The sequence below is a fragment of the Pituophis catenifer genome, unplaced genomic scaffold, assembly GCF_029215685.1.
Source record: "Pituophis catenifer annectens isolate HBS135680 unplaced genomic scaffold, rPitCat1.0.hap2 SCAF_38, whole genome shotgun sequence".
NCBI lineage: Eukaryota > Metazoa > Chordata > Lepidosauria > Squamata > Colubridae > Pituophis > Pituophis catenifer.
This window is the reverse complement of record NW_027256918.1, coordinates 244,141-258,214: the sequence shown is the minus strand read 5'-3', so window position 1 is coordinate 258,214 and position 14,074 is coordinate 244,141. Positions and strand designations below refer to the sequence as shown.

The 14,074-nt window shown below is 46.6% G+C and overlaps 1 protein-coding gene across 1 annotated transcript; it reads left to right on the top strand.

Annotated features, from left to right (window-relative positions):
• The first annotated feature begins 7,556 nt into the window (after nt 1-7,556).
• Nucleotides 7,557-13,093, top strand: LOC139326307 (rhomboid domain-containing protein 3-like). The gene is made up of 5 exons (XM_070956473.1): nt 7,557-7,698; nt 9,661-10,038; nt 10,834-10,975; nt 11,956-12,240; nt 12,907-13,093. Exons 1-5 carry the CDS (start codon nt 7,557-7,559, stop codon nt 13,091-13,093), a joined length of 1,134 nt encoding a protein of 377 aa, XP_070812574.1.
• The last annotated feature ends 981 nt before the right edge of the window (nt 13,094-14,074 follow it).

The following is a 14,074-nucleotide window of genomic DNA, read 5'->3' as shown; positions in this document are numbered from 1 at the left end:
CCTTTCTTCCTCCTCCTCCTTTCCTCCCCCTCCCACCTCAGCAAGGGACGCTACCACCGCGCGGCGAAGAGGAGGGGGGGAGCAGACTCCGCGGACGCGCCTTTCCTCCCCAGGAAAGAAAACCAGAGAGGGGCCCCCCCAAAGAAGAGAGAAAGGTAAGACAGAGGAGAAAGGCCGGGCCAAGGCAGCGAGAGAACGAGAATGCGGTTCTTTTTTTCCCCCATCGCTAGGATGTACCACCCCCCCGCGCCAGATGTTAGAATGGTACCGTCCGGGCTCTTCTTAGGGATCCTCGCTCAAGAGGCGGAAGGATGGGAAAACGTGGAGGAATCTGCCAATGGGGTTGAATTGGGATGGAGAGTGGGGGGGGGTGGATGATGGGAGGGGTTGTACTTTGCTCAATTTGTACAAAAGGGAAGGGCAAGGGGGTCGACTACGAAGCACCAAGGTGGTACTTTCCTTGGTGCCTGGCTTGGGATTTTAATTCCCATCAACACCACATTTACAACACTTTGTAAATCCTTAGTAGGACCATAGCTAGGATTCTGCACCCAGTTTTGCTCCCCACATTGCAAAAAAAAAATGTTGATGTTGAGACACTTTGCAAAAAGGAGCCTGGATAGCTCAGCAGACTAAAGCACTGTTATTAACAAGTGCTGCTTGCAATTACTGCAAGTTCGAATCTCCCCAGGCTCAAGGTCGACTCAGCCTTCCATCCTTTCTAAGGTAGGTAAAATGAGGACCCAGTTTGTGGGGGCAATAAGCTGACTTTGTATATAATATACAAAAGGATGAAGGCTATTGCTTAGTGCATTGTAAGCCGCCCTGAGTCTCCAGAGAAGGGCGGCATATAAATCAAATTTTAAAAAAAAGAAAGAGAAAGAGAAGGAAGGAAGGAAGGAAGGAAGGAAGGAAAGAAAGAAAGAAAGAAAGAAAGAAAGAAAGAAAGAAAGAAAGAAAGAAAGAAAGAAAGAAAGAAAGAGAAGCTGACTTTGTATGTAATATACAAAAGGATGAAGGCTATTGCTTAACGCCTTGTAAGCCCCCCTGAGTCTCTGGAGAAGGGCGGCATATAAATCAAATTAAAAAAAAAAGAAAAGAAAGAGAAAGAAGGAAGGAAGGAAGGAAGGAAAGAAAGAAAGAAAGAAAGAAAGAAAGAAAGAAAGAAAGAAAGAAAGAAAGAAAGAAAGAAAGAAAAGCTGACTTTGTATGTAATATACAAAAGGATGAAGGCTATTGCTTAACGCCTTGTAAGCCGCCCTGAGTCTCCGGAGAAGGGCGGCATATAAATCAAATTTTAAAAAAAAGAAAAGAAAGAGAAGGAAGGAAGGAAGGAAGGAAAGAAGGAAAGAAAGAAAGAAAGAAAGAAAGAAAGAAAGAAAGAAAGAAAAAGAAAGAAAGAGAAGCTGACTTTGTATGTAATATACAAAAGGATGAAGGCTATTGCTTAACGCCTTGTAAGCCCCCCTGAGTCTCCGGAGAAGGGCGGCATATAAATCAAATTTTAAAAAAAAAAAAGGTGCAAAGAAGAGCAACTAAGATGATCGAAGGACCTGGAGAGTAAAACCTACGAAGAACGGTTGCAGGAATTGGCTGTGGTTAAGCTAGAGAAAAGAAGGACTCGGGGTGACACGATAGCAGGATTCCAGTATTTGAGGGGCTGCCACAAAAAGAGGGGGGGTCAAATTATTCTCCAAAGCAAGAAACACAATGGATGGAAACTAACCAAGGAGACCTTATACCACTTCAAACAAGTGGCTGTCCAGTCTCTTCTTCAAGACCTCCAGTGATGGAGCATCCACAACTTCTGGTGGCAAGCTGTTCCACTGGTTAATTGTGGGGCAGCTTGCCTTCAGGAATTGTGGGTGTTCCATCACTGGAGGTTTTGAAGGAGAGAATGCTGGTCTGGAATGCTTACAATCCTCCTGCCAAAGCAGGAGGTTGGACTAGAAGATCTCCAAGGCCCCTTGCAACTGTGTTATTCTCCAAGGCATCTGAAGGAGCAACGGATGGAAACTCATTGAGGAGAGAAGCAATCTGGAATTAAGGAGAAATTTATTTATTATTTATTTATTTATTACATGTATTTATATGCCGCCATTCTCCCGAAGGACTCGGGGCGGCGAACACAAGTTAAGAAACAAGTACAATAAAATCATAATTTAATCCAAATAATTAATTAGTAGTAAATAATAAAGCCCGGAATCAGTCTCAGCCTATTCGTTTAAAAAGCCAAGTCTTCAAGTCCCGACGGAAGGAGCGGAGAACTTCCTAACAGTGAGAACAATTAACCAGTGGAACAGCATGCCACCAGAAGTTGTCAGTGCCCCATCACTGGGGGCTTTTAAGAAGAGATCGGACAGCCATTTCTCTGAAATGGTATAAGGCCTCCTGCTTGAGCAGGGGGTGGTGGACTAGATGACCTCGAAGGTCCCTTCGAACTCTTGTTCTACGTTCCTCTGACGGGGGCAGGATTTTTTCCCTTGGTGGTTTTTCTCCTGAACTGTTAACTTTCCTCATGGAAATGCAGGCAGTCTGTTTTTAGCATTTCCTCGTTCGTTTGTGAAACTAATTTCTGAAGGTGGGTTTTAATCAGGGAGCATCCTCCGTGGATACAGAACGATTAAAACTCGGACCGCACGTTTTCTGAATAGTTTTGATCCCAGAGCTATAATGGCACTCAACCATGAACTAAAGGGCCACCATCGGTGAGCTGTTGGACAGCATGACTTGGTCTGTTGTGTGGATGTTTGGGTGGTTTAGGGGGTGGGGAATTTGTGGTGGGTGGGAGTGTGTTTGGGGATTGTTATGTGTGTTGGACCTGGTCTTTGGATGTTAAGTGAATTTCGTTGTATGGGTATACTCTGAATACATGTACAATGACAATAAAGTTTGTTTGTCTGTCTGTCTGTCTATCTATCATCTATCTATCATCTATCTCTATCATCTATATCTATCATCTATCTCTATCTATCTATCATCTATCTCTATCTATCATCTATCTATCATCTATCTCTATCTATCATCTATCAATCTATCATCTATCTATCATTTATCTCTATCTATCTATCATCTCTATCATCTATCTATCATCTATCTATCATCTATCTATCTATCTATCTATCTATCTATATCTATCATCTATCATCTATCTATCTATCTATCTCTATATCTTTCTATGTTTGTCTGTCTGTCTATCTAAATATCTATGTATCTATCTATGTATATGTATATATCTATCTATCCATGCATATCTATCTATCTATCATCTATATCTATCATCTATCTATCATCTATCTCTATCATCTATCAATCTATCATCTATCTATCATCTATCTATCTATCTATCTATCTATCTATCTATCTATCTATATCTATCATCTATCATCTATCTATCTATCATCTATCTATCCATCTATCTATCTATCTATCCCCAGAATAACTCTTTGAGTTTGGCTTCGCACGGGGTGCGTGTGTGAATCCAGCCAGCCACCATCCAACAAATCACAGCTTAAGCCATTAGCAAGCCGGTTTTGTTGCAAACCTCAACTTTGGCCTCCAGGATTGAGAATTTGCCTCTCCTTAAGACACCAACGGTTGGTTTGACGGTTCGGCGGCCCTTCCTCTTCCTCTGGAAAGGAGCTCCGAATCGTGGTTTGTTAAAAGAGATTGTAAGAGTGTGCCGGCTTCTCACTCCAATGAACTTGCCGGAGTCGGTCAATAGAACGTTGAGGGTGTAGGAAACCAAGAAGGAAGTAGTCGAGAATGCCAGGCTCAGTGGAGGAAAAAAAATAATAATAATAAAGATAAAGAGATAAGCACACACACATACCAACCTGCGCATGTGCCCCCTAGAATGGGGTCCAGCAGGGTCTTTGCAACCCCTGGCAAAAGAGTTGGCTTGCTTAGACTTGGAAGGGAGTGGGGGGGGGAGGGAGAGCCCTCCCCCTCCCCTCCTCAGCATCTTCTACCCTGCTTCCTCCTCTTTCGAGATGCTCCCTCGCCCTTTCCAACATGTGCCAAGCCGTGCCCGCATGGACAAGCTGCTGGCATGTCCAAAATGGCTGCAAACGCCAGCCTTCTCCAAACTGATCAGCTGCCAGACAGACAGACTGGCCGGGGCATCCCACCCACCCCTGCCTTTAGCAGCTGTTCTCTCTCTCTCTCTCTCTCTCTCTCTCTCTCTCTCTTTCTTTCTTTCTCTCTCTCTCTCTTTCTCTTTCTCTCTCTCTCTCTCTTTCTCTCTCTCTCTCTCTCTCTCTCTTTCTCTCTCTCCCAGGGTGAAATCAATTGGGGTGGGAAACGTCCCTCTTTTTGCAAGCCTCCGGGGCTGCAGAATGGGGTGGGTTGTTGAGTTTGGGGGTGGGGGGGCGTCCTATAGAATGGACAGCTGCAAAAGCGGGAGTGGGTGGGCTTTAATTCAATTGCAGAGGTTTTGAATTGCAGGCGGGGTGAGTGGTGGGGAGTGGGGAAGGGGGGGCCGGTGTGACTCAGAGGCAGCATGTGCAAAAGGAACAGATAATCTCCGACCTCCGAACCTTCCACCGGGCCTTGGAAGACCTGGATCTTCCAACGGACGGGCCTGGGTTGACTCTAAACTGATTTTGTAGCTTTTTGAATTCTTAAATCTTAAATTTGAATTGGTATTTATTTTTTTATTATTTTTTTATTTTATTTTTAATTTGATTTATATGCCGCCCTTCTCCAGAGACTCAGGGCGGCTTACAATGCGTTAAGCAACAGCCTTCATACTTTTATATATATTTTATACAAAGACAGTTTATTGCCCCCACAATCTGGGTCCTCATTTTACCTACCTTTGAAAGGATGGAAGGCTGAGTCAACCTTGAGCCTGGTGAGATTCGAACTTGCAGTAATTGCAGGCAGCTGATGTTAATAACAGTGCTTTAGTCTGCTGCGCCACCAGGGCTCTGGGAATACCCACGTTTAACCTTATCTATTGGATATTCTGTTTTAATTTGTCTTTTTAACTTTTGTATTCTCTGTTTCTTATTGTTGTGAGCCGCCCTGAGTCCTTCGGGAGAAGGGCGGCATACAAATCCAATAAATAAATAATAAATAAATAAACCCAAATCCACCGAAGATCCGTTTTTTAAAAAATTCCAGTTTTCTAAGAAACTCCCGAGCCGTCCTCCTTCCCAGGCTGTTCCCTGTGGCAGCTAAACTCCTTTTGAACGCGGGGAACTCAAAAAAAAAAAAAAAGGGGGGGGGGTCGCCTTTCACGTTTTAATGCGAGTCCTCGACTTAAAATGGCCACAACGGAGCCCAACACCTTTCCGTTGCTAAACGAGACTTCGGGTTGAGTGAGTTTTTGCCCCCCTCCTCCCCGCTCTGTGACCTTCCTTCCTTGCCGTCAGTCGTTCAGCGAATCACACTGCCGTTTGTTAAGTTAGCAACACGGCTGTTAAATGAATGCAGCTTCCCCCATTGACTTCGCATGTTGGTCGGTCGCAAAAGTGGATCTCGTGACTTCCCCCATCCTCCGGGACGCTGCAACCGTCATAAGTACATGCCAGTTGGCAAGGCTCTGAATAGTCATCTGTGTGATAAAAGGTCCGATGTCCCTTCCAACTCTGTTATTCCGTATTATTCTGTAGATACATGTGTGTGTTTGTGCACCAGAGAAAGGGCACATAAAGCTATAAAAAATATCCAGGCCCTTTAAAATTGTTGCTGTTCTTTTTCTGCTGGGTCAGTAAAGGAGCAGGGGATTGCTAGAGTGGCTGGGAAACTGTCACAGAACATTAAAGTGATGATCACGTGATGGCAGCAGCTAGTAAAAACGGAAGCTGCCATAAAAAGTCATGGGGTCCTAGATTTTGGATGCATTCTAGAAGTTAACCTATTTGTGGTGGCATAGTTCAAAAACGATGCGCCATTTCACCCAGGTAAAAAGTCATGCAGCCAGAATTACACTAGATCGCAAAGTTATCAACAAAGAACCACGTGGGAGAAGGCAGCGGTAAACCACACAGAACGCGCTTCTGTATTTTTACTGAGAAAAACCACACGGATTATTAAAAAAAATTAAATGAGCGATAAAAATATATCCATCCGGTTGCTAAACGTCAGCGCTGACTTGATGGCACGTAATCAAAAAATTAAGAAGTAAATAAAGACTTTCTTGAGTCAGATTCAACTCCTGTCGATTGGGTTGGGAAGAGGACAGAGAGTCTTCCCTGTTGGCGCCTGATGTGATTTTTTTTTAAATTTCATTTTGCTTGTTAGGATCAAGACAACGTACAGAGTGAACTGAATTAATTCAAATTTATGCTCCGGTGCGTTTCTGCTCGTCTTCCATTCCTGCGGATCCCCCGTAAGTCCTAAATGGATCCCACTCTAATTAATTTATTTTTATTTTTTGGAGATTAGCAAACTGTGCAGCGGGCAAACGATGCAATTTTGCTAAAATGATGCGCTCGCACCGACGCATAATCGCTATGCTCGATTCTCCTTTGATATGTGGGTTGACATTTGATGATCTCGGTGTTCTCCAGAAAAGATCCAGAAGAGCTTCAAAGACACATACATTAGCTTCACAGAGCCAATTGGCTTAAAAATAAACCTGCAAACCAGCCAGCATTTATGTTTTAAATTCACCGGAGAAGGAAGAAAGTTAATATCTGGAGAAGAACTAGATGTAGTAGGCCACTCCATATAGCTTGGCCAACGGATCTCAGCGGAAGGTGATAACAATAAAGGAAATTGTACGGCGTGTTAAATGCGATTGGCAGGCATTTGGCATGTCGAAGCGTGAATCAGCCTCGTTCCCTCTCTGGGGAAACTGTAATTAATTAGAGGTGAATGGATCTTGTTTTCCATGGAGTATACTTTCAAAGAAAGAAGACCCGAAGTATATAGACGTGATAAGGTTCTCTGGCCACGCTACCGTAAATCTTAGGATGGAAGCTCGGCTGGCAAACACTTAATGCAGTGACAAGGCAAACTTAACAAGTTGTGCCTGAAGAGAAAAGTTTTCGATCGATCGATCCGAAAGCTATATGAGGGGCACACAGCAGTGGAACAATTAAATGCTTGGCATCGCGAGATAGAAAGACCCACACATGGATAAGAGAACAAAGGATGCTGTGAGAAACTGAGTTGTTTAGGCTGCTGGAATTTTCACACCCAGGACGAGCGGTCTTGCAGATAGCAATAGCACTTAAGGCTTCACGGTGCTTTTACAGCCCCTTCTAAGCGGTTTAGAGAGTCAGCCTCTTGCCCCCCCCCCAACAATCTGGATCCTCATTTTACCCACCTCGGAAGGACGGAAGGCTGAGTCAACCTTGAGCCGGTCAGAATCAAACTGCTGGCAGTGGGCAGAATTAGCCTGCAATACTGCAATCTAACAGGAAGGAAGGAAGGAAGGAAGGAAGGAAGGAAGGAAGGAAGGAAGGAAGGGCAATAGCACTTAGACTTATATACTGCTTTACAGTGCTTGTACAACTCCTCTCTAAGAGGTTTACAGAGTCAGCCTCTTGCCCCCCAACAATCTGGGTCCTGGTTAATAACAGCCCTCTCTTCTCCTAGGGGGCATGTTCATCCCAAGGCTGAGATGGATCCGGCATCTCCCCGTCGCTTCCTCCATCTTGATGCTGCTCCTCACTGTCGTCTGGGTGACCGGCGTCGGAGAACATTTGGTCTTATCACCCAGCATGCTAAGTAGCCCTTTGCAAGGTTGGTCTCCCTCTTTGAAACTTCTCTTGTATTAAGACGACTTTCCTCGCTCCGAGAATTACATGCCTTGAATTACAGCCAGCTAGGGACGATGGGGTGTCTCATACTTGAGTGGTGGTGTGACCTAGGCTCACTTAGTCATTACAATTAGTCCCAAACAAACCTATTTTATTATAACGGCTGAGATTGACTTCATTCCCAGCTTAGTCCAAATTAATTCCAAAACAAGTCCTTCAGAAAAAGTCCTTCGGGTTTATCACAAATTTTTATCTTCTTTGGCATCCTGCCAAAGGCCTTTCTTGGCAAAGCCCCACAAAGTTCAGAAACGAGAGATGCTGACTGGAAACAGATTTAGCAATGTTGCTTTCCTACAAAGAGCCCAAGAGCCTTTGCTGCTCTTTTAAGCCTTGTGGGAGGGGCCAATCATCGCCTGGCCTTACTCCCGAGTCGTCCCTTTTGTTTTAACTGCGCCTTCTGGCAGCTCTGCGCATGCGCGCACTAGGAACAGGCTCCTCCTATTCCTCTGCCTCTCTGCTGTCCAACTCTGGGGGCTCCGAAGTCCGCGCGCATCACTCCCAGATAGCCCTGGCCCCATCTCTGTCTCTGACGCAGAGCCCTCGTCCGGGCCTTCCCCAGACTCCAGGACTGGTCCATGTTCCTCCCCAGCCTCCTTACTATCCGACTCTGCAGGCTGCTGGTGGACCACAACAAGTGGCTGCCTGGCTGGGGAATTCTGGGCGTTGAAGTCCACAGGTCTTGAAGGTGCCCAGGTTGGACATCCCGATTACAAATACTTAGCAATCCCATCTGGAATTTTACAGATTTCTTTCGTGCTTCTGTCGCATTGCATTTTTTAAGCGACGGCTTAAAAAGTACAGGTTAGGCGAGATCTGGCTCAAAACCAGTCACTGCGAGAGGGACCTTGGGAGTCCCCAGTGGACGATCGCTTAAGCATGGGCAGCCGAAAAAGCTAATACAATCCTTGGTGGTATAGACCGTGGCATAGAATCAAAATCAGTATTAGTACTGCTTTGTAAATCCTTAGTAAGGCCATAACTGGAATACAGCATCCAGTTTTGGTCACCACGTTACAAAAAACGATGTTGAGACTTTGGGAAAAAGCGCAGAGAAGAGCAACTAGAATGATTAAAGGCCTGGAGGCTAAACCGTATGAAGAACGGTTGCAGGAATTGGGTATGGCTAGTTTAGAGAGAAGAAGGACTAGCGGGGACATGATAGCAGTGCTCCAGTATTTGAGGGGCTGCCACAAAGAAGAGTGGGGGATCAATTTATTTTCCAAAGCCCCAAAAGGCAGGACAAGAAGCAACGGATGGAAACTACTCAAGGAGAGAAGCAGCCTGGAATTAAGGAGAAACTTCCTAACAGTGAGGACAATTAAACAGTGGAACAGCTGGCCACCAGGAGTTGTAGGTGCTTCATCACTGGAGGCTTTTAAGAAGAGACTAGACAGCCATTTGTGTAAATTGGTATCGGGTCTCCTCCTTGAATAGGGGGTAGGACTAGAAGGTCTCTAAGGTCCCTTCTTGCTCTATTCTGATTGATTTTTTTTTTTTTAAATTTGATTTATATGCCGCCCTTCTCCGGAGACTCAGAGCGGCTTACAATGCGCTAAGCAATAGCCTTCATCCTTTTGTATATTTATACAAAGTCAGCTTATTGCCCCCACAAACTGGGTCCTCAATTTACCTACCTTAGAAAGGATGGAAGGCTGAGTCAACCTTGAGCCTTGGCGAGATTCGAACGCAGTAATTGCAGACAGCTGGAGTTAAATTACAATGCATTAGTCTGCTGAGCTATCCAGGCTCATTTTTTGATCGATTGATCAATCGACCTAATTAACCACATTAATCTATTTCAGGGCCCACGGAGTACCTCAAATGGGGTGTTATAAACGACAGAAAAGGAAGCGGCGTTAATAGCACGAGGTCTCTTCTCTTGCAGCCTTCCGCCTGGTGACGTACTGCCTGGGCCATGCCAACGGCTCCCTCCTGGCCACCAGCTTGCTCTTCTTCCCACTGCTGAGCTGGCACCTCGAGCTTCAGCAAGGGGCCCTTGGCTACCTCCGGACCAACACGGTCTCTGCTGTCACTTCAGCCCTGGTCTACGTGTTCCTGGCTGGACTCTGGGGAGTTGAACCGCAGGCCACCGTCAGCGGCTACATCCCTGTCCACCTGGCTCTGCTGGGCTGCCACGGAAAGCGCTCGGGGTGGCTGCCCGTGGCTCTGCTGGCAGGATTGCTGTTCGGCCTCGGGGAGATCCTGTCCCCGCGTTCTCCCTTCCTCCTGAACGTCTCCGGATTGCTCACGGGACTACTGGCCTGTATCCTTTCCAAACATGTGGGCAGTGTTGTGGCCCGCCGGCAACAACAGAGTCGGATAGTGAGGAGGTTGGGGAGGAACACGGGCCAGTCCTGGGAAAGGACTGGGGAAAGCTCAGACGAGGGCTCTGCGTCGGAGGCAGAGAGGGAGTTAGATGGCAGTGAGGCAGAGGAACAGCTGGAGCCTGTTCCCAGTTTGTGCATGCACAGAGCTGCCAGAAGACAAGAATGACTCAGAAATCAGGGTCGACTTGGGAGTAAAGCCACACCTTGGAGGAGATTGGCCCCCTCCCCTAGGAAACAAAAGAGGAGCAAACGGGGGAGGGGGCTTTTGCAGGAAACAATTCGTTCGTGACTCTGAGAGACTCTGTGCCAAGTTTTGCCTTGTACTGCATTTGGAAACTAGTTACGTGGCAGCTGTCCAAGCGAGATAAGGTCTGTGTCGATAAATATTCCTTTGAAAAACTGTTTGGACAGGCCTTGCTGGCTGTGAATGAAAGGAATTCACAGTCGTCTAAATAAAAGAGGTTTTGCCGGGACCAAAAAGCTTCCTGCTTTTTAACGGAGCCTAGGTCAAAACAGGCTCTGAGGGTGGGATAGGGGACGAGAAGGGGGCCACTTCTAGGACCCATGTGGCTCCCAAATCATTGGCAGCCCTCCCAGATTTTAAAAATATTTTTTGATGATTTTTTTTGGGGTAAAGGGGGGAAAAATACTAGAGTTGACTAGAGGACCTCGGAGGTCCCTTCTAGAGCTATGACGATTTGATGATTCTACGATTGTCCTTAATGCCTCAGATGGTGCTGGTAGATGGCCCAAGAGGCACCTGGCAAGGCTGCAGAAGAGGATTGCAGGCTGGAGCTACCTCAGAAGGGTTTTTTCTCACTCAATCAGGCCCTTCGCCTCCGGCACCCTCCCAACTACGGACATAAAGGAAAGGTATTTTGGAATGACGTCAATGTTGCTTTCCACGGCTGCCAAACTACAACTCCCAACACCCCTTGCTAGCCAGGGAGCTGAGGGATGGTAATTCCGTGTGGTCACCATCCCAAGTTGCCCAGTGCACAATCTAGAGCCGAGGTGGCGCAGTGGTTAGAGTGCAGCACTGCAGGCTACTTCAGATGACTGCTAGCTGCAGTTCGGCGGTTCAAATCTCACCAGTCTCAAGGTCCGCCTTCCGTCCTTCCGAGGTGGGTAAAATGAGGACCCAGATTGTTGGGGGCAAGAGGCTGACTCTGTAAACTGCTTAGAGAGGAGCTGTAAAGTCTGAAGGCTATTGCTGTTCCTTCCTTCCTTCCTTCCTTCCTTCCTTCCTTCCTTCCTTTCTCCTTCCTTCCTTCCTCCTTCCTTTCTTCTTCCTTCCTTCCTTCCTTCCTCCTTCCTTCCTTTCTTTCTTCTTCCTTCCTTCCTTCCTTTCTTCTTCTTTCCTTCCTTCCTTCCTTCCTTTCTCCTTCCTTCCTTCCTTCCTTCCTTTCTCCTTCCTTCCTTCCTTTCTTCTTCCTTCCTTCCTTCCTTTCTTTCTTCTTCCTTCCTTCCTTCCTTTCTTCTTCTTTCCTTCCTTCCTTCCTTCCTTCCTTCCTTCCTTTCTTCTTCCTTCCTTCCTTCCTTCCTTCCTTCCTTCCTTCCTTCCTTCCTTCCTTCCTTCCTTCCTGTGCAGTAGTTAGAAAGGAGTATTGCAAGCTAACTCTGCAGACTGCCAGGTGTTTGACTCTCATCAGGCTCAAGGTTGACTCAGCCTTCCGTCCTTCCTTCCGAGGTGGGTAAAATGAGGACCCAGATTGTTGGGGAGGCAAGAGGCCGACTCTGTAAACCGCTTAGAGAAGGCTGTAAAAGCACTGTGAAGCGGTATGTAAGTCTATTTGCTATTGCTATCTAATAGACAATTGTTCCAATCTCACTGATTTTCTTCCGTCTTCCAGAATTCCTGCGCAGGAGACGTTTTCACCCGACTTGGCAGGGACGGTTGCCATCCAGATTCCGGCCCCTCCTCCATCCTGGACTGATGAAAGGGTAACCCAGCTGCCGTTTCCTCCTACTTCCCAGCACCCCTTCTCAGATCCCGGCCAAGTTTTGGGCTCCCCTTACTTCTCTCTCCCAAATTTCCCGACGGAAGAAGAGCTGATAGAAGCGGGAATCCGAGCTTCTCTGCAAGACAGAAATGAAGAGGAAGTGAAGCTGCTCAAATCTTCCGTCTCTTCCCTCCGGTAAGTCCTTGGGAGAAATCGGGTGGGCAGAGCCGAGTAGAACCTCCAGCCGTAGGAGCAGTGTATCTGTAAAGCGCAAGATTCCGGGGAACAAACGAAAGGAGACTTCCGCCTCCATGATTTTGGATCCCGTGACCCTGCAACGGTCGTAAGAGTGAAAAACGGCCCCAAGTCAATTTTTTTCCCCGTGCTGTCGTAACTTCGAAGAGTTCACTAAATGAATTGTTGTAAATAGAGGACTACCTGTATATTTATAGTTATATGCACACAGTTTATGGAGATTCTCAGTCATCCAGGTCAAAGGTGCTTTTTTTTCCAAGAGGCCACTGGATTTTCTGATTTTTCTTTGAAGACGTTTCCCTTCTCCTCCAGGAAGCTTCTTCAAGTTCTCAGTTCAGTTCTTCTTCGGAGCTGAAGAAGCTCCTTGGAGGAGAAGCGAAACGCCTTCAAAGAAAAACCAGAAAGTCCAGTGGCCTCTTGAGAAAAAAAAAAAAAACACCGTTGGGATGAACGCAGTTGTTTTACTCTGGCAAGATTCTGTCTGTAGGTAAACCCATAAAGAAGTTTTATTTCAGAAGTAACGCCGCCCGTTGTTCTTGTTTCGTGGGCCTGACTGTCCGGCCTCTGATGCCAACGCTGCCGCCTTCTCTTCGTCCCTCTTCCCAGGCTCCAGCAGCTGCAGAAGATGGGCTTCGCCACGGAAGAGGCCGTGATCGCTCTGGCAGCCACCGGCCACGTGGAAGGCGCCGTCTCTCTACTGATCGGAGGCCACGTGGGGGACCAAGCCGTGGTGACGGCCGAGACCCGCTCAGCGCCTCCTCTCACACAACCTCAGTCAATCCCCAACCCATGAGATGGCATTGGGGGCAGAACTCCGGCCAGACCGGGCAGAAACGGAGTGGCCACGAATGCCACAAGATAAGTGGGCTGCGTGGCAGAATTGAAGCTGGTTTTGCAAGAGCCCGGAAAGGCCGCAGACCGGTTTCAAACTCTCTGCGGGAGACGCAGGTTCATCTGTGCCTACCTGGATTGCTAGAAGGCAGCGAGGAGTTGAGGGGCAGAAGGAGGGCGCAGAGGATGCCTTTCCAGACCAGAATTATGATTTATCTGCTTGCAATTTCCTTTTTTCCACTCCGGCTATGAATAAATGGAGCACAGAAACAAAAAACAGTGGTGAAATCTGAACCGGTTTACTACCAGTTCGCTGGCTGCGCATATGCAGTGCGCACCGTGCACCAAATGCAAGGTGCACACACGCGCAGTGCTCGCCAGGAGGAGGCATGCGGTAAGTAGAACAGCACGCGAGGGGGGATTGATCAGCTGTGGCACACAATCTTTTTTTTTATTTTTAAAAGCATTGCCTTTAAAACTAAAAAAAAAAAAAAAGCCTCTGACGATCGTGCGGCTCAGCTGGGATCATCAGAGGCTTTTTTTTCAACTTTTAAAAGCATTTTTTCTACAACCTTAAAATGCTTTTAAAAGGCTCTGACGATCCCAGCTGAGCCGCGCGATCATCAGAAGCTTTTTCTTTTTACTTTTAAAAGCATTTTTTCTACAACCTTAAGAGGTTGCAGAAAAAAATGCTTTTAAAAGCCTCAAAGCCTCTGACGATCCCAACTGAGCCACACGATCATCAGAGGCTTTTAAAAAAACTTTTAAAAGCATTTTTTCGGCCGAAGAAGTTGTAGAAAAAATGCTTTTAAAAGCCTCTGACGATCCCAGCTGAGCTGCGCGATCATCAGAGGCTTTTTAAAAAAAAACTTTTAAAAGCATTTTTTCGGCCGAAGAGGTTATAGAAAAAATGCTTTTAAAAGCCTCTGACGATCCCAGCTGA